General features: G+C 41.2%; 1 protein-coding gene across 1 annotated transcript; it reads right to left on the bottom strand.

Annotated features, from left to right (window-relative positions):
* Positions 1-870: 870 nt before the first annotated feature.
* ENPP4 (ectonucleotide pyrophosphatase/phosphodiesterase 4) lies at positions 871-15,667 on the bottom strand. Its single transcript, XM_040643555.1, has 4 exons — positions 15,428-15,667; positions 6,727-7,585; positions 5,913-6,083; positions 871-4,001 (listed from the first exon to the last, which is right to left on the bottom strand). The coding sequence occupies exons 2-4, from the start codon at positions 7,550-7,552 to the stop codon at positions 3,637-3,639; spliced, it is 1,362 nt and encodes a 453-aa protein (XP_040499489.1). The 5' UTR covers positions 7,553-7,585; positions 15,428-15,667; the 3' UTR covers positions 871-3,636.
* Between the last annotated feature and the right edge of the window lie 4,231 nt (positions 15,668-19,898).

Here is a 19,898-nt window from a genome sequence, read left to right as displayed (position 1 = left end):
CAAGAGTCAAACCATGAGCAGACGTAAGTAATTTGTTGGTATCAAGTTTTACCACTTCGGAGATGTTACAGAGCTCTCTTCAGAGTAAAGGAAGTACCTTTTGTTTTCTCCCACAGTTCCTAGCAGTGTTCACGGAGTATGAATACAGGAAATGCGTTGATCACACTGCTCTATTTTGTCGAATCTCTACTCGATTAGCACGGCTACTTACGAAACAGTTTAAATGCTATAATCCTCCCCCACCTCTAGAGTTTTGTAACCTGCTTTTTCAAACTTCTTCCCTTCTACTGTACACCAATGATAGTTCTGGAAGCTCTGCAAAATTTATCTTGGTCTTCTTTGTAATGATGTCCTCATGTTAAACTCTGTATTTATACACTGTCTTAAAAAATTGGTTGTTTTATACTTGATACTGGTTTTTAAAAAATCTGTAATGAACGCCTACATGGATTTTTGCAGTATTATTGGGTCATGTCAACATCTATCACAATAAGTATTTTTCAGGGTGACAAAAAAAAAATAACATTACATTCTATATTTAATAATTACAGTAAAAGTGTTTTGGCAGATTTTATTCACATAAAATGTTTTAATCATAAGCAAAATCATTAACTCTGAATTCAGACAATATAGTCAAAATATATTTTAGTTCAACTTAAGGCACTACATACAGATTTCTTTAAAGCATACTCATGTGATTTTATTTACACACTATTTTAAGAAGTGACAATAAAATACATACTTTCCATCTTTGTCCTTCATTTATAACTTTATGTATTCACAATGAAATAAACCCCTCCAAATAAAAGGAATTAAATGCCATCATCCTTAAAGCTTACCAGATACGGACAAGAAAGGGAGACACCCAAGAACAAGGCAAAGGCATTTTTAATCTTTTAATGTTCCGAGAATTTATCTTTATATTCTTATACCAAGCTTAGTGACACAATAACACAAAACCTATACAGTACACAGCATTGAAATAATTTATATTAGAATTCTATTGCTATTTACCAGAAGAACTTGCACATTAATAACAGAACTGTCCTTTATAACTAAATGCACTTACTCTGAATTCACTCACTGAATTAACAAAAAACACTCAATAAGTTTTCCTATTACCTTTGACTATTGTTGTCATAAACTCAAATGTTTCCTGGAGCCAAATACTTTCTATCACCCAGAAAACATGTCAGGATATTAGCCAATTATTCAACAAAATACACACCAAAACCTTAAAGTGAAAGGCTGGCTTCACTAAAAGATTTTCTCAGTGTACTAGAGGAGTCGTTGGCTTTAACAGTGATAATTTTTTAAAGATACAAATGAATTAACATAAAATTCAAAATAATAACATATAAACATCTCTTTGATTAAATAAATACTGTTTTGTCCCATCAGCATATATACAAAAAAAATTTACAATTTTAATTAAAGTTAATATTTTGAGAATGGAATGAAAGACAAGACAAATAGGTAAATGTCTTGTTCAAAAGGTTAAGACATTGATGGGACATCCCTTCCTTTTCCATCCCATATGAAATCCACTCACATGCTAGATGCTACGGATTTCTGAAACTCACAACCACCAAGCAAACCAATGCAATCACCAGAACAGCAAAACAGCACTGCAAGCACCAAGCTCTACTGAACCAGTATAAAATACCCTGCTACTATTTTAGGTACTTCAAAAAGTGTCCACTGTGTTATATGTGACTGTCCTTTTTTTTTTTTTTTTTAATGGAAATTGAAACAGAAAGACATTTTTCTATTGTTTTGTTCAGAAAAACTATTAACCTCTAGGGTAACTTTTATGTGAGGAAAAAAGTGAAATATAATTTGTCAAAAAGCAAAACTAACCCTATTGGTTTTATCTCATTTATTTAATATGTTGTTATTAATACAGTCAACTTATGACCGATAGCATGAACTATTTATGCAGGCTGTAGAAATGCTTCTCAAGAACCCCCCAAAAAATAGGTATTGAATCCCCGGATCGCAAAATTAGCAGTGACCAAACAGGATGAATTATATGTTTGATGACTGGCACCGTTTTCTTTGCCATCACAGATAATCAACATTTCACTGGGTTGCATATTTATTGTAGATAATTTTTTTTATCTGTAAAACAGTTACCTCGTTTATTTTATATTGTCAAAACCTCAAATATCACACTATTAATTGCTTGCCTCAGGTCTTGATGGATGGTTCCTGAACCCCATTTTTCCTTTAACAATCTAGTCTGTCACACCTCAGTTGCTGCATGTTACTTTTGATTACTAGAAAGTACCACCTGGCAAAGGTCGGATGGCACTTCTTCACAGCAAATCCTTAGCTCTGAACATGTATGTTTAAAAAAATCAGAGCACAGTAATTATTTCTGTGAACCAAACATTGGAGAAAAAGCAGAGGCAGCACTCAGGCTACGGAATGTTAACAGCACTTATATTCTGCCACTTAACATATGAAGAGTGGGAAAGATCAAAAGATACCAAATTCCATTTTAAATTTAACTACTCTATTGCCTAAAAAGTAAGGCATAATGTCCCAAAGGTAGATCTCAAAATCTCTCTTCCTCATTCTGACCCAATTGAAGCCAGATTCCTATTCGGGTCATAAATTTTTTTTATAGCACTTGGATACCTCTGGCTACAATAAACAACATGAGAAAGTAAAACACAGTAACAAAAACTAAGGAACTTTCTTCAGTTATGACTTTGAGTCATAAGAAAGTAAACAAATATGAAGTGCAAATATACCCTTTGGTGAGAGCCACGTTCCGTGGGAATGTGGAAGTCAGCCCACAGACCAGCCGCCTCTGACCTCCTCGGTCAGTCACAGGAAGTCTGCACACTCATATGCACAAACACACTCACACACTCACACACACGAATAATTTACACATCGGCATTAAGCACAGATACAGAAAAGCAATTCTTTCCATTTTCTTAATTTCTTATTAGCAACAATCTTCAAAAGATATCTTTCCTGGCTTCAACAGTTTAGGAATCTTAACAAAGACACAATGGTGAAGACTCAAGCTTTGTATCACACAGTCTTTGTTGTATTTTTTATAATAGCTTTTCTTAAAATAATTTCTTCATATGCTAGCTCTGTTCTGCCTGGTTAACCGATTTTATTAACCATCACCTACGTCACAGGTTTACTTGGGATATAAACTCTAATATTAAAGTTATTAAATATAAAAATATAGAAAACTTTTCCTTCCTGTTACACAAAATCCACTAATTGCATAAAGATTTCTGTTGTTTCAGATATAAATATAAACATTTATTAGAAAAGCATGCCTACTAAATTTTGATATATTTTTATTTAAAAATGTGTCAATCTTCATTGGGAAAAAAAAAGGCAGAGGCAATATTTTTCTTAAAAAAAGTTTCTAGTTAGAGAAATAGTTGGTGTTCACTAATGATTGATTAGCAATTTTTACTACGGTCAGGGCTTTTTGTATTAGCTGATGCACCAAGACAAAGCACAAGGAAAACAAAGTAATTCTAGCATGCTTGGTCTAAGCTCTTTGTCTTTCAAGGTTTATTTTTTCATCGTTTATACACATTTCTTGAGGGTATCCTTGGTATTGTGACTAATCAGATGCTTTGTCAACTCCAGCACATGTTACTCAATTAAAGGATCGTCATCGTCTTCTTGCAGCTGGAGTCGGGAAAACGGACGGGGTACAGACAGTCTATTCTGCATGATTATAATGAGGCATGTTAGCGTGGTTAAGACCAAGAGCGCACCGATAACAATTCCAATGGCTTCCGGGAGATTAATGCACCACTGGTCAACTAACAAACACTTAGTATGCCCAAAGGTTCCATTGTTGGAATGTGGTTGTAATCCCAGGATGTGGCACATCATTGGATAAATATCCACACTGTTGATTGTGCTGTGTTTGTAGCCTTTGTGAAACGCTGGGCCGTGGGCAGCTAGAAACGGATGCATACTAGACAAAGAGTTATCATAACCATGGTCACCTACTGAAAAAAGAACAAAATTATGTTAGTTCCTAAAAGAACACTGATCTTTCTATTACAAAATAACTTGATTCTAGTGTAAATATACTGATTCTTGCCAGTGTAATTCCCATCCATTAAAATTCTGCATCAGTTGGACCAGACGGAGGCCAGAAAGAAAACTTTGTTTTTTCCAACTCAGCCATGTCCCCTATTTCACACATACACCCCTTTCCCAAGTGGTCATGACCCGAGGCTTTGAAACTATTTCTCAACCTGATGCACCTATCTTTCAGGGCCAGCCCCACTCATTTCACCCGTCAATTTCCAGCACTGTGCGCACGCAAACAGCACTAGTGCCTGGAGGAGAGCGGCCGGGCTGAGGGACCTGAATACCTGGGGAGAGCAAAGCTGAGTAAAACCAGCGAAAGGGTCGAAGAAGCGCATCTGCAGCCTTACCTGCATCACCTGCTCCTGTGATAAGAAGTAAGATTACGTATTATAGTCCTGGTTTATTAACAGTGAACGGACGCCTCGACCTCTGGAGGGCCAAGTGAGAATGTTACAGAAGGGCTTCCTGTATTCAATGTGAAGTCTAACCAGTTCACGAACCTCTGAAACTCCAAATTGAACTCACAGAAAAACATGACAGTCCCGGACAGAGCCCCAATACCAGATTCTCGGTTTTTAGCTCTATTTTGGCAAATATTCCCTTTTAGTGTATGCCTGTTGCACTGATAAGCTCCTGTTTTCATATGCAGTACAAGTGCCGAGTGGTGAGTATATCAGTTTGTGTTATATTATTCTTTAATTTCATGTCCGGAAATTCATAATAGAAATAATGAATGTGATCAACATAATAACAATTAATACTTTATATAGACTTTACGATTTCAATAATGTAAAAATACATGTATATGTACTAGAAAAAAGTTTAGAAGGGGGAAACTCCATACCTCTGTATTGGTATTTTCTCTTTTCTAAACTTTTCTGTTTTCTCAGTTTTCAACAGTGAGTATAAAAGTATGAAACATACAAATTCCATTAACCTTTAGTCTTATCCTTGTCTGAAGCCTCTGATTTGCTATATTGATCAGGGATCTGCACACTATAGCCCCTGGCCAAATTCAGCCCTCCACCTGTTTTTGTAAACAAAGTTTCATTTCAACAGCCTGCATCACTTTGTTTACATAATGTCCACTGCTGCTTTTCCACTACACAGGCAGAATTCAGTGATACAGAAACCAGCTGGCCAATAAAGCCTAACATATTTACTATCTGGCCTTTTACAGAAAAAGTGTTCTGACTCCTGCTACAGACTACAAAACCAGTTTTGTTTTGTTTTTTTAAAGTACTCAAATTGAATTTAACATATGGAGAAATAAGCTTCGGTTCAGGGGAGACCTGTAACTCCCCCCTCTATATCTCCTTGGCTTTAGGAGAGGTTTTGATACACCTCTTCTGCTTCTTGCCCAGTGTTCCAAACAGCTATTAACACTCAGGTAAATGATTTCATCACAGGGGAAAGACTCTGGGTTACTTAGACAATGTTTTTTAATACATAACATTTAAAAAACATTTGAACTATCAAATCTTTCCCCCTGTACTTTGTTTCTTTACTTCTCATTTTCTACAAATCAAGAGAACTTGAAAGTTACTGAAAGTTGAAAGTTACTTGAAAGTTACTGACAGTAACTGCAGTGTGAGTAAGAAAGTAAAACTACACCTTTGCCCTTAAGGTCACCCACCCTCCTCATCTACAGGTAAAACTGTGGTTATAAATTGCTACTGAATGAAAACCTGAGAATTATCCAGTCAAAAAGTGAACTGATTACACAGTGTTAATATCTCTAAATCAAAGTACCCTGTTAACAGAACAATGGCACAATGTATGATTTATCCCCAGAATACAACAGAAATATCCTAAATACTTACATTTTGGTAATGATTTATTTAAAACAATTGTCCACCCTTCATCAGCAACCAAAATAATAGGCTGAATTCGATCATTATGTTGGTAATGAAATCTGGCAGGAATATCTTCTTTGAGATAAACATTCATGTGAGGGTTACAGACTTTCAGTTTGTTATAAACCTCTGTTGTATCTGGAAGAAAAAGGAAACAGTAAAGGAAAAAAGTAATGACCGGCTGATAAAGAAAAAAAAATACTTCTAACTAGAATAACTGGAAATAAATCCTGAACAATGTCATCTCTTAAATCACTTTTAATTCTTAAAAAACAAAGCGATAATTCTGTGACCTTATTGGACACACACACACACACACACACACACACACACACCCATCTTTCCAAGCATTCACATATCTCTTTTTTCACTTTGTGATTCTCTCTGGTGGACTTTTATACAAAAGGGGACATTTTCACATATAGCTTCCTAAGTAAATATAAACTAATTACATATTGCTGCTAATTATTAATTCTAAGATCAACAGATAAACAGTACATCTCACACAAAAATCCAAGATATTTTTTAAGGATAAAAATTTCCTGTTTCCATTAGTGTGAATTAAGAAATGTATCAAAAAGCAACGAAGTAATCTCATTGAACACGAACCTAAGGATAACTGCTTAAAGACTTGTCAATTAAGGGGAAAAACATATAATCCCGCTCCGAGTAAGAATATATGGCGTGGCACTACAAAAGGCAGGGCTGCATTCTTTTACAAAACCCTCCCTCCTCATTCAATTGCTCCCTTCAAATGTCCCTCGGCTAAAAGGTTACTTACTTATTTTGGGAAGTATAGCAGCAACTGGAGTCAAATCTATAAGAGTGTAGCTTGAACGATCAATGCAGAGATCCAAGTTTATCAGTCTGTCCTTAGAGCACTGGGTCATCCCATGATCACTTGTAATGATCACATTGAGATTTTCCCACAATCCTAGCACCTTGAGTTTGTGGACTAGCTCACCAATAAGGTTATCTACCTCTTTCAACACTCTGTACATGTTTTCTTTATCTTCGGGTCCATATTTGTGGCCACTTGCATCTGGTTCTTCCCAGTAGAGTGTTGCAAAGGTAACTGGTGGGTTCGAATTCATCAGCCACATGGTAATATTATTTAGTCTCTCCTCAAATGACACTGAAGAGCTATAATTCATAAAATAGGAAGGTGTGGTATTGTGAATGGGTACGTCAGTACCAGGCCACATAGCAGCGGCACTCGATCTGTTCTCCTGAAGCTGATTGGTCACCCAAATAGGTACTGCCTCATTCCACCAAAAAGGATCCTTGTCATCAAAGTCAGAAAAATGTTTCTGTGTGATTACATCATACATGGAATTAGCCACGATGCCATGGCTTTCTTCATACAAGCCTGTCACAATACTGTAGTGGTTTGGAAATGTTTTTGTGATAAAAACATTTTTAACATGCTCTACTAGGACTCCTTCTTTGATAAAATTCTGAAGATGAGGAAACTCATAGTTCTGTAGATAGTCAGCTCTGAAACCATCAAAGGACACCAGAAGTAACTTGGGTGGCAGGCTATGTGAAGAGTTACCTCTACAACCAGTTGTAAGTCCAGAAAATAAAAGTATTACTAATAACTTCATAATGAATGTGTTGAAGGAGAGCAATCAGGGTTCCTAAAATATAAAAACACAGTTCATAAGTGGTAGATTTGGATTAAGTTTCAGAAGTTTAGCCATTGGGAGAAAAGAAGCAAAATTTATCAACTTTTTATATACCAGTTTTATATCAACTTAGAATTAAGTAACATCATTTACTGAAAGATAACTGAATAAAGCTAAAATTGGGAAAAAAAAAAACCCGTCTTTACTTGTCCAATTTCCTATTTATACACATCCTGCCCATCCTTCATGCTCTGAAGGGGTTATGGGCCATTCTTATACTCCCCAGATATACTCCTGTTTGGTTGCCTGCTTTTCTGCAGTAGCAGAAATTACTCTGAAGACTTAATAAGAAGAGGGGTGCCTGGCTGGCTCTGTCAGTGTAGCAAGCAACTCTTGATCTCAGGGTGTAAGTTCGTGCCCACGTTGGGTATAGAGATTACTTAAAAATAAAATCTTTAAAAAAAACTTAATAAGAACAGATGAAGAAAGAAAAATGATCTTTTTGCACAAAAGAGAAATAATACCAAGCCTTCAGAGGCTCCAGAAAGGGAGATTATTTTTCTAGTTTAATGACTGGTAACTATGTTCCTTTCAAGCCACAGAAATAGGTGGTGGAAATTCTAGCATGCTGACTCACCACCAGCTCCTATTGAAGATACTGGCATGAAAAAGGGGAGTAAGAAATAAATACTACCTGAGAAAAAGAACCCACCTCAATCTATACATTCCCCGAATTTATAGGAGGTTGACAGAGCCAATAGGGACCTGGCTGCCACAGTGACTTCTGAAGAAATCCAACAGCTGTTGAAATGAACTTCACCATATCCCTTAAACTTCCTCTTTACTACCAAGGACATAATTATTCTACTTAATACCCCCGGCTCAGAGCTCTCTCTGATCATTCATTATGTATGTATGTATTTATGTATGTATGTATGTATGTATGTATGTATGTATTTATTTATTTATTTTTGACAATCCACTAACAACAAAAACAGCTTTCACATAATAAATCTCCCTGCCTTCAGTCTCTATCATCTTTGGTCCTGCAGAAAACAGGATAGGTGATTTAGGCAGCATGACTCCCTTCAGTTGGACAGGATATCTCTTCCAGTCTAACAGGAGAGAAGGAGCTAAAGCTAGGTAAGCTAACAGGTCTGAGAGCTGGAGATAAAGGGTTGCATTCTCTGTGCTGCAAAAGGTAGAGGCAATTATTGAGAGGGAGTGGGATGGTAAAAGGTTCGAGGGCTTGAGAAAGGTAGAGAATGTCTGACATGGCCAACATGGAGAATGGGAGAGAGTGCAGGGCAACAGTAGGACGGGTGGTCCGAGCTGACAGCAGGTGTCATGAATTTTCAGTGACACTGTTGACCAGTTTTCTCTGCATTTCAGAGGCCCTGGCACGGGTCTGAACAGAATAAGCAGCTGATGGTGCCTGCACTCGAGACTGTGAGAAACTCAAGTGCAAGGAAGGAAGTTAAAGATCCCGACTGGGGAGTGGCTAAATCTGAACTGCAGCACCCGAGCTCACACTGATAAAGAGAGTGAGGCAGAGAAGCCTCTGGACTAGAGGTTCTGAGGGAAGCTGCAAGGATGTGAGGCTGCAGTCGGAGTGAGGTGAGGGAGCTCATTAGGTGAGCGCAGGAAGACCCCAGGTACGACCGCGGGGGCTGCACCTCGAGGTCCCAGGCCCAAGCAGCAGCGAGCTAACTGACGTGACGATTACGTTCGTGAGCCATTTACCGCGCGTTCTTTTCTTCTAACTGAATTACCTGAAGGCAGAGACTTTCCTTCCTTCAAACCCACCAGCTAGATGGTCTGTGTGCGCGTCATTCAACCACCTGCTGACTGAAGCTGGGACCGGCTCAGAACCAGGAACTTCAAAATGGGAAGACCAAAGGCACAGCATCTGGTCTGGGAGGGTCTCTGGGTCTGAGCAGTCTACCGTCTCAAGCTGCGACGGGCTGCCTTGGGGTGGCCGCACGCCCCAGCCGTCGCCGAGGCCGTCCATGAGGCCCAAACGGGACGCAGCGACACCACCGCGTGAGCTCTCCACCGGGGAGAGGCGCGGGCTGTGCGGTACAGAGACACACGGTTCGGACGGCCTGGCCACGGCTCCGCAACGGCAGCTCTCGAGCATCGAGGCGGCGGCGGCCTCTGCTCGCTCGGTATCTGCCGCCCTCCTCCCTCAGTGGGTCACGCGACAACCGTACGCGCACGGCCAGCAGCGAGAACGCGCGCTGGTGTGTTCCTGCTGCACGCCAAAGGAGCGCGCCGACCAGCTATGCTCGCCCCACTAGGCACGACTCCCGGTGCATGGTACCTGCTTCAGGCACGAGTGGCTGAGACGGCAAAGAGGGGGCACCGCAGCTAAATGATATCACCGACCTAGTTTTTAAAAACTGTCTCTAGGTACTGCCCTGGCTCTTTCCCTCAGGAACCCGTCTACACTCCCACCAATTCCACTGCACAAACTATTCCGCGGGCAAGTCAAGGCGCATGTATGTCAAACTGAGCGCATTCTCCGCACCTCCACATCCTCCTCCTTTGCTTAGTTCCCCAGCCTGCGGAACAGCTTCCCGTTCTCACACCAGCGCTGCCCGGAGGAGCCCGTCCGTGCCAGCCTCGTCGACCCCACTTGCATAGCATCTACTACAGCACAGTAGGCAGAAAAATCGCCGACGGGAGCCTGTCGCACGTGCAGCGGCCCAGTCCCTACCCCTAGGAAACTCTGGCTCAGTCAGGCTGGAGTAGAAGCCAGAACCTGCATTTGGAACAGCTCCCCATTCTTTCTGTCTCTACTGCTGCCATACTTCTAAAAGCCCTTCAACAGGAGGCTTCTGTCTCTTAACTGACCGTCCCACCTCATTCACCTTCTCACCTAATACCTGCTCCCAACTTCACCTTCCTGGGTGTCACTCTGTTCACAACACTCCTCTAAAAAACAATGCTCGAGGAGTCCCCCTGCCTATACAAACACTTCAGCCCGGCAGTCAGGCCCCTGCAGTATCCAGGCCCAACCCACAGGCACGTGACCGTGAAATAGTTACAGAAATCATTGCCAACCGGACTTTCCTTTTACCATATTTCACCATCACCATCTGCCCAAATGTATTTCAAAGACGTGTAAGAGATAACAGGCATTTATCTGGGTGACCTATAGGTGACCTATAACAGCTCTTTAGTAATAGTCTGCACTCCCAAACATCCTGAAGTTACCTCCTGACATGAAGTCTCGCCCAAACACTCTTTTAGGTTATTATTTTTTTTAATCACTCAATACATATCTAATATAACTAAGATAATACCACAAAAATGTATATATGTGCCATGTATCAGGGGATGAGGGCTTTACACTTTCCAAATCTGTCGTACTCACAATAGGGGCATAAATAATCAAAGCAATGAATCAGGCTGTCATCCTGAAAGAACAAAGACAAGGGTGAATGAACTCTGTTCTATAAAACCAAAACTCCTTTGTAATGCTGTGCTTGAGAGCCATACACCGTAAAGCCTTGTTTTTAACACTAAGCCCTTTGAGGAATTACTACAAATGGAATATCATAGTATGTCCAAACCTTTTTCAACAGAGTTATCTCTAAGAACAGCAGGGTGCCAAACCAATTCAACAAATGCCACCTGGACAGCTGGATATCCACACGCCAGAGAATGAATTTGGACCCCGAATCTCATAGCATACACCAAAATTCACTACAGATGGCTCACAGACCAAAATTTAGAACTAAAACTAAAACTCTTAGAAGAAAATATAGGAGGAAATCTTCATGACCTTGAATTAGGCAAAGGCTTCTTAGGTACGGCACCAAAAGCACAAGTGACAAATAAATAGGACTTCATTGAGACTAAAAACTTTTGTGTTTTAAAGGATACCATGAAGAAAGAGAAAAGACAACCCACAGAATGCGAGAAAATATTTGCAAATCGTCTAAGTGATTCATAATTAGAATGTATAAAAACTTGTAAGAACGTAAAAAGTCAAACAATCCAATTAAAAAATGAGCAAAGGATCTGAAAAGACATTTCTCCAAAGATGTACAGGTGGCAAATAAGCACACGAAAAGATGTTCAACATCCTTAGGGAAATGCAAATCAAAACCACAATGAAATACCACTTCAGACCCACTAGGATGGAGAGAATCAAAAAGACTGACAACAGCAAGAGTAAGGAAGGATGTAAGGAAACTGGAACGTTTATACAGTGCTGGTGAGAATGTAAAATAGGAGAGCCACCTGGAAAACATTCTGGCAGTTCTTTAAAACTTTAAACACAGCCACCATATTATCAAGAAATTCAACTGCTAGGTGTATGTCCAAGAGAAATTAAAACAGATGCTCACACTACATAAAACCTGTACACAAATGTTCCCAGCAGCATTATTTTTAAGGGCCAAGAAGTGGAAATAACTCAAATGCCCATCGAGTGATGAAAAATGGACACATATAATGTGGTCTATCCATACCATGGAATATTATTGGACAATAAAAAGGAATGAAGTGCTAACAGACACTACAAGTGGATAACCTTGACACATTATGCTAAGTGGAAGAAGACAATCACTGAAGATCTCTTACCGTATGACTCATTAGATGAAATGCCTAAGACAGGCAAGTCTATTAGAGACAGAAGTATACTGGTAGTGCTCGGGGAAAGGTTGGGGAGAAATGGGGAGTAAATTCCAATGGTATGAGATCTGTTTCCAAAGGTGATGAAAATGTTCTCATATTGACTGTGGTGATGGTTTCATGGCTCCACAAAACTGTACACTTTAAATGAATGAACTGGATAGAGTGTGAATTATATCTCAATAAAACCATTATATTAACAACAACAAAAGAGGCATGAAACTGTAATCTTAAAAGCATCTGAAATGCCCTGCCAAAAAAACAGGAAACATCTTTGGTGTCTCATTTTATGCCCCAAAATTATGTGAAATTTGTACTCCATAATAGACTTGGGTATCTTTTTTTTTTTTTAAGATTTTATTTATTTATTTGACAGAGATAGAGACAGCCAGCGAGAGAGGGAACACAAGCAGGGAAGTGGGGAAGGAAGAAGCAGGCTCATAGCGGAGGGGGCTTGTTTTGGGGCTCGATCACATACTTATTTTTTTTTTAAAGATTTTTTATTTATTTATTCGACAGAGATAGAGACAGCCAGCGAGAGAGGGAACACAAGCAGGGAAGTGGGAAAGGAAGAAGCAGGCTCATAGCGGAGGAGCCTGATGTGGGGCTCGATCCCGGAACGCCAGGATCACGCCCTGAGCCGAAGGCAGGCGCTTAACCGCTGTGCCACCCAGGCGCCCCTAGACTTGGGTATCTTAACATGAAAATGTTATACCTTCCAAATGCAAAAGCAATAGCAAAACAAAAACCTGTGTCTGACCCTCTTGCAAAATACACTTAAATCAAAATCTCGCTTCCCTAAATCTTGAATGAAGACAATGCTCAAATACATGTGCTATTTATCCTGGGGTTCAGGAATGCGTTAGCACTCTTAGGATCCTTGTCCCCAGGCTTAGAAGCACAGACAGAGCAGAAAGATCACAGGCATTGATATCAGAATGATCCCAGAACTTAAACTCACATTCAGTCACTGGGCAATTGTGAGCAGATCTTACTTTTCCCAGACTTAGTTTTGGTGTTTGTGAAATGGGGATGCATACAGTCTTACAGAACAGGCCCTCAAATTTAGTCTCCTTTTATCCATTCTAGTTACAAAGCTGTTACGTTAGCAAAAAGTCTGTACTATGACAGGCAGAATACTACTATTGTGCAACCCTAAAATAATGAGAAATAATTTAGTCCAACCCCTTTTTACATATGCTAGAGCTGAAGTCCAGTGACTGGCCAAGCTTAGAAAGCAATTTAGTAGCTTTACTATGCACTTACTAATTCATGCCCCCAACAAGTTTACAAGTCTAGTAACAGCAAGTTAACAAGACTAGTAATAAACTCCAAATGATTACCAAAACTTTTCCTGCCAGATCATGTTCATTAGCAGTGCCTATATCTATGCCTACTGCATTTTGTTTCATTCTAACAGGGGGTGTTAATCAATAAACAAAATACCAGTGAAAAGTTCTCAAGTAGTTTTCAAGGAAGCAAAATCACTAACTGTTACATGACCAAACTTTGAAAAAAATTCTGTAATTTTTCAAACAAACAAAAAATAGCGGAGGGAAGAAGAAGAAGAAGAAGAAAAAAAAGCAGACTCATCTGGACTACACCCAAATATCCCAACAGCAACCAGAAGTAGTAGGTAGTCATCTTCAATTCAGGGGACAAAACATGCTCTACCTCGTCTTGGATGACTTTTTTACCTGGATGGAATGCATGTCAGGCAATTCCCACAGGCATTCTCAGCCCAATTGAAGCTGGGAGCGTGCAGCAGTTACAGGAAATGGTGAAAGATATTTGTCACCATTAGCTCGCCATCTGCTTGGTAATACAAAAGCCCTCGTCTAAAGACTTCACAAATATTTATAATGAAACTTTTATACAGGGGCGCCTGGGTGGCACAGTCGTTAAGCGTCTGCCTTCGGCTCAGGGCGTGATCCCGGCGTTATGGGATCGAGTCCCACATCAGGCTCCTCCGCTATGAGCCTGCTTCTTCCTCTCCCACTCCCCCCGCTTGTGTTCCCTCTCTCGCTGGCTGTCTCTCTCTCTGTCAAATAAATAAATAAAATCTTTAAAAAAAAATAAACTTTTATACAGCTTTAAAATAAAATAGCATTGTCTGTGGACATGGGAAACTGGTGATTTCCTCTAGATTACTATTTTCTTATTGTTCTAAGGGGGAAAAAAACCTACTCTCTAGAAGACTTTCTCAGTCCTAAAAATTCTGGCATTCTAAATAATTCTCCCATTTTCGAGTGCACACAAAATTTTCTAGTATCTTCAAAACAGCTACACTATCTTACTTTCTACATAGTAAAATAACCCCTCACATACTTCTGGTGTTTTCATCAAAACTTCTCCCAAATTACATTTTGTAGCTAATCTAAAATACATAAAATATCTCCTCTTTGCTTTCAAATGAGCTTAATTTCCTTAAAACAGCCTGGAGGAAAAAAAGGAAGAAAGAGAAGAAAACCATGACATTAAAACGAGCAGCTGGCTTCTTACGACACTGAGCAAGGTTTCAGGCTTAGGTCCAGCAGATCACCTGGTGGTTAGGCAAAACCGCTCTGGAGTCAGACCTGGTATAAACCTGAATTTGCCTGTCACCAGCTGTACAATGTGGAACTCTCTTCACTTCTCAGAGCCTGAATTTCCTCATCTGTATAATGGGACGCTATTCTCTCACAGGGTTGCTATGCCTAGAAAAGGAAGCGTTGTTTGTCGAGGGCTTAACACGGTGTCCAGCCTATAAAAAGCACTTAAATGTTATCTTCGCTGTTTGGTTTTCTAGGAAATTAGTTCTTAAATTTGATTATGTAATTGTCATGAACTCTGATCTAATATTCAGACAGACGCAAACGCCCACCCCGCCGCCCGCCTCCCCTCGCTGTCTTCCCTGCCCACCTTCGCCCCTCCGCTGCTGTCAGCCCACCGGCCTCCCCACCCTTCGCAGCACGCCCCCCATCCCCAATCACCTGCCAACTGCTCTTCCCGCCCCCCCCAACACCGCCCTCCGCCTCGCCCAGCCCAGCTCTCTCCCGGCTCCTCCGGGGCCCTTCGCGGACGACCCGCCAGCGCCCTAGGGGCTGGGGGAAGGGTGTGTGCGTGGGGGGGGGGGGTGTTTGTCACCACCTCTAGTGTCAAGGCCCCAGGCCACCGAGGAGGGGGTGGCATCTCCCTCCGGAAGGCCGGCACCGCGAGACTCACACTCACCCGCTGGCGCCGGCGCGCGGAACTCAGCACTGGCGGAACCCGGAGCTCGTGGGCCCTGGGGGCGAGGCCGACCCTAAGGGGCACGCGCGAGGCAGAGACCTTCCTGAGGCGCCTGCGCAACAGCGGGCGCCCCCCAGCCCCAACCTCCCCGCGAACCTTTTTGTCGGGGGCGCTCTGGCGTGTGCGCAGCCGCCCGGCGTGCGACTGCGGAACCTGCCGCCAGCCGGCTGGGACCCGGCGGGCGGCGGAGGCTGAGACGTGTGCTCGGATTGGCTGCCGGAGCCGCGTTAAATGTAATTCCCTTTGCGATTGGTTAGAGTCAGGTACTACGGGGAGACAGCTGCTTCGGTGGGGTCGCATTGGACCTCGAGGAGGTCGGTTCCTATCTTCCACCACGCCCCTTTTCTATCATCCTCGGGCTGGGTGCCCTTCACGGGTTCTGAAACCCAGCGAGTCCCAGAAAGGCCCCGGGCTATCACCAAGCCCAGTTCGCCCCTAGTTAACAGGCACCTGGCGACTTTGGTTATCCTTAGGAAAAACGACTTTGGCAGCACCAGGGCCCAGCACAGGTCTAGAGCGGCTTCTTCAGCTAGTTCCAGTGAATGGAGATAAATGCGATGTGATTCTGCCCAAAGTACATGTTTTACTGGAAAAGTGATCACCTTTACACCCAAAGCTGATTAGTAAGCAGTTTACAGGTAAAGTCACAAGAAACACAGAAACAATCCTTGCAGTAGAAAACCAGCTGGGAAATGGGCACGTCTTTTGACAGAGGCAGATGGGATTGTGCTCCTGCCTTTAATTGGAAGCTTAATGGAACAGAAGAATGTAACTCTAAACTTACTAGTAGAAAGAGAAATTAGCAAATGAAGTAGATTTATTTCTTAACGCTTGGGTGATTCAGGCATACTTGGTAAAAGTGGATGGTATCTTTTTTCTCTTTGTATTTGCAGTGCCAAATACAGAACCTGGAGTCGAAAAGGAACTTACTAAATGTTTATTGAATTTAATGGAACTTTTAAGGTGCTCTGGATTCATGCCTCCCCTCACTTTAAAATGCAAGCTCCAAGAGGATATTTTCTTTCATATTAAATACTAATAGCTCCAGCAGTTGCTTAAAAACATGCGACTAAATGAATTAAGAATATTAGTCATATTTTAATATTTTCAGGGGTTGAGGATTTACTGGATGTAAACCCAGTACCAGGATTAGTAACCTGCAATAGTGGAGCTTGGAAAATCAAGTTCTATGGGGCACCTGGCTGGCTCAGTCGGTGGAGTGTGTGACTCTTGATCTTGCAGTTGTGTGTTTGAGCCCCACGTTGGGTAAAGAGATTACTTAAAAATTAAATCTTAAGAAAGAAAGAAAGAAAGAAAGAAAGAAAGAAAGAAAGAAAGAAAGAAAGAAAGAAAGAAAGAAAGGGAAAGAAAGAAAGAAAGAAAGAAAAGAAAGAAAGATAGAAAGAAAGAAATCAAGGTCTAAGGTCTGCATCTTGGGGGTGAGCTTAGAAGTATAGGCATGGCTGGGACTCCAGAGTCTGCAAGCAGCTGCAGAGACCGTTTGGGCCGGGTGTATTCTGTTGGTGATTAGTTTGTACCTTCACAAGTTAATCCAGTGGCAAACCTCAAGGATGGCCTGTGCATTGCTGAATGGGGCATCTCAGGTCTGTGGGTTGTCAGAGCCAGAAGGAGTGGCAGAGGCCATGTTATTCAGTCCCTAGAATCTGCCAGGCCTGAGTTTTAATACTCATTCCGTCCCTCGGTAGCACAGCGATCTGGGGCCAGTGTCTCTTACTTAGTTGAGCCTCCAATTCCTCATCTGCAAAACCAGCCCTCCTACAGTAGCAGCCTCTTCGGGTTATTGTCAAATAAATGAGACAAAGCAAGTCAAGTACTCAGTGCAATGTCTGACACATGGTAGGTGTCAGCGATCATTATCACTATGACCAGAAAAACGTTTCCCAACCTGAACGATGGTCAGCAGAAGTCGGAGTTCTGGGAGAATTTACGTAAGGTCCAATTTAGTGGAACTTAAATTTTCGGGGCTTTGAGGCACATGATTATGCATATCCTGTTCGTTCATTCATGAAGCGCTTGATTGCTTAAAGAGTAGACAAAAATCCACAAAGGTCAGATGTGGAGTGGAGACAGCAGCTGGATGGGCATAGGGGAGAAGGGCTCTCTTCATCCATGGCCACTGCCCATGTGGCTGGGTCAGATCAGGGAGTCCTATGCAGTCAAGTTTCCTTCTTATAAATAATGTGGTTGAGAATAGGGGGACAAAATGATTCATGAGGCTCTTTTAGCACCAACCTTCTGTTATCCTTCAAATATTTACCATTTCAACCACAACTGAAAACTTGTTTCAGATGGGCATAAATAATAAGGATATTTAAAATCTCATGAAATAGGAAGACCACAGGTAGGATAGGCTTTGGGACTGGTTGAATTAGCAGGTCAACAATGTCTCCATGTTGGGTTCTTTCTAACTCTCCGCTGGGCTATTAACAGACTTGGCTTCTAGTCGCTCTAGTGGTAAACATAACAGTAGCAACAGGAACCATATGATTCATTTTTCACTTCCACTGAGCAACAGAAGTGACTTCTAGGTTTCTCTCTGTCTCAGAAGTCTCCAGCAACCTTCACTTACTTTGACTAGAATTGTGTCGTATGCCCAAATCTAAGCCAGCAAAGAATGTGGAATTACCAGGGGATCAGTTGGGTCCAGACCTTGAGCTGAGATCTTTCCCAAACTCTGCTTCTTTTCTCAGTGGGAATGAAGGGCGAATTAAGTGCAGGTAACTCCACCACAAAGCATGCTATAGAGTCATTGGAGGAATTTAACGATAATAAAACAAAACGTAACAGAATCATAAAGTCTTCCTCTCCATAGTGATTTTTAGACATGTATATTGTTTCATTTAGCTGGCAAAATGATAAAATTTATAATGTTCTTTCAGCTCAGCTTTTGAAAAAGAAATTTTATATAAATCTTAGAAATATGGAGAAAGTTTAAACCCATTTTGTGTTAGACTGAAATGAGCTAGGACCAATACTCTAAACTCATCGTTTACAAATGAATGTTGCACCTCAGAGAGAATTGACTTGGCTAAATTCACAAAAACTAATTACAAGTACAGTCTTTGCCCCCATAGCCAATGCCAGTTTTGGAAGCACTAAGTTTGAGGCAGTTTCTTCTCCCCCGCCCCCAATTTACTAGACTCAAGATTCTGCATTAGCATACAATACTTTAAAATTTTTATCCTGTTCTCTGGATCAAAGACATAGCTCTTTGTGTAGCTATTTCTTTTTTAAATTCCTAATCGGGATGCATAACTCATTGCTGAAAGGGATGGGTCAGACGTTAGAAGTTACAGAGAAAGACTTTCAGAGGAAAAGCCACACCCTGCCCAAAGAAAAACAGTTCTTATCCACTGCTCAGTCTGATTAAATAACAAAACCGAAACTAGTGAATAGAATTTCAGATCACTAGAAGGGTATTTTAAGTTTCACTTTTTAATATATATTAGATGTTAATGTAAACACAGTACCAGTTTTATCTTTAATATAAGGGGAGTGGAAAGGACAGTGTGTGTGGGGGGAATCATCGTATTTCAGTGATTTGCAAAGTTTAACTAAAACTCTCCACCCACCCCATTTTCTGCAAGATTACATTTTAATAATCTCAATCAAGTAAGATTGTAAGCTATTTTTAAAAGCTCTTGTTAAACGTGATCCTGTATTATCCATAATGTACTGGTGTCAGACATGCCTCTCTCACTCTAAAGGAATTGTTTCAAGCATTTCATAAAGTGGTGCAAGAAACAGTATAAATTCTTTTGAGGCTTTCCTAGGTAGAAAGCAATGTACTCAATTTTTTGAAAGATACAAAAATGAATAAGATTCAGTCCCTGCCTTCAAGGTAACTCTAATCTAGAAAGGTGGATGGAGAAGACATCTCTCTGTTGCTTTTGCCCACCCAGCATCCATTTCCTCTTCTTCTGGTGGTTTCTCCAGGAAACCAATTCCTTTTCAATTTTAATCTGTAGGAGTCATTTGGGGCTGACCACATCATGGAGGCCCAGGGTAACCAACTATCCCAGTTTGCCTTAAATTGAGGCATTTCCTGGGGTCATGGGACTTCTAATGCTGAAACCAGAAGAGTCCCAGGCAAACTGGGATGAGTTTTACTCTGACCAAAGCCTGGCCTGTGAGAGCCAATTTCACTCCCTTGACCACAGGAATTGGTTTGGTGATGGGGACATGCCCCAGACGAGACCCAAGAGACTCAGTCCTGAAACTTTTGCTGAAACAATTGAGAAAGTGTCAGTCTTTCAGCCCCCGCTGCTAAATAGGTAAACTATAAGCCTGCCCCAGCTGCTGGTGATCGTTGTTGTTACTGCAGATGGAAAGTCTGTCTACCTGGGAATAAAGCCAACACAGAGAATGCAGAGCCAAGAGATGGAGCGTG

This window comes from Ursus maritimus, unplaced genomic scaffold (genome assembly GCF_017311325.1).
Source record: "Ursus maritimus isolate PB19 unplaced genomic scaffold, ASM1731132v1 scaffold_29, whole genome shotgun sequence".
Lineage (NCBI taxonomy): Eukaryota > Metazoa > Chordata > Mammalia > Carnivora > Ursidae > Ursus > Ursus maritimus.
The sequence above is the reverse complement of the archived record's forward strand: the minus strand, read 5'-3'. Positions and strand labels throughout refer to the sequence as shown.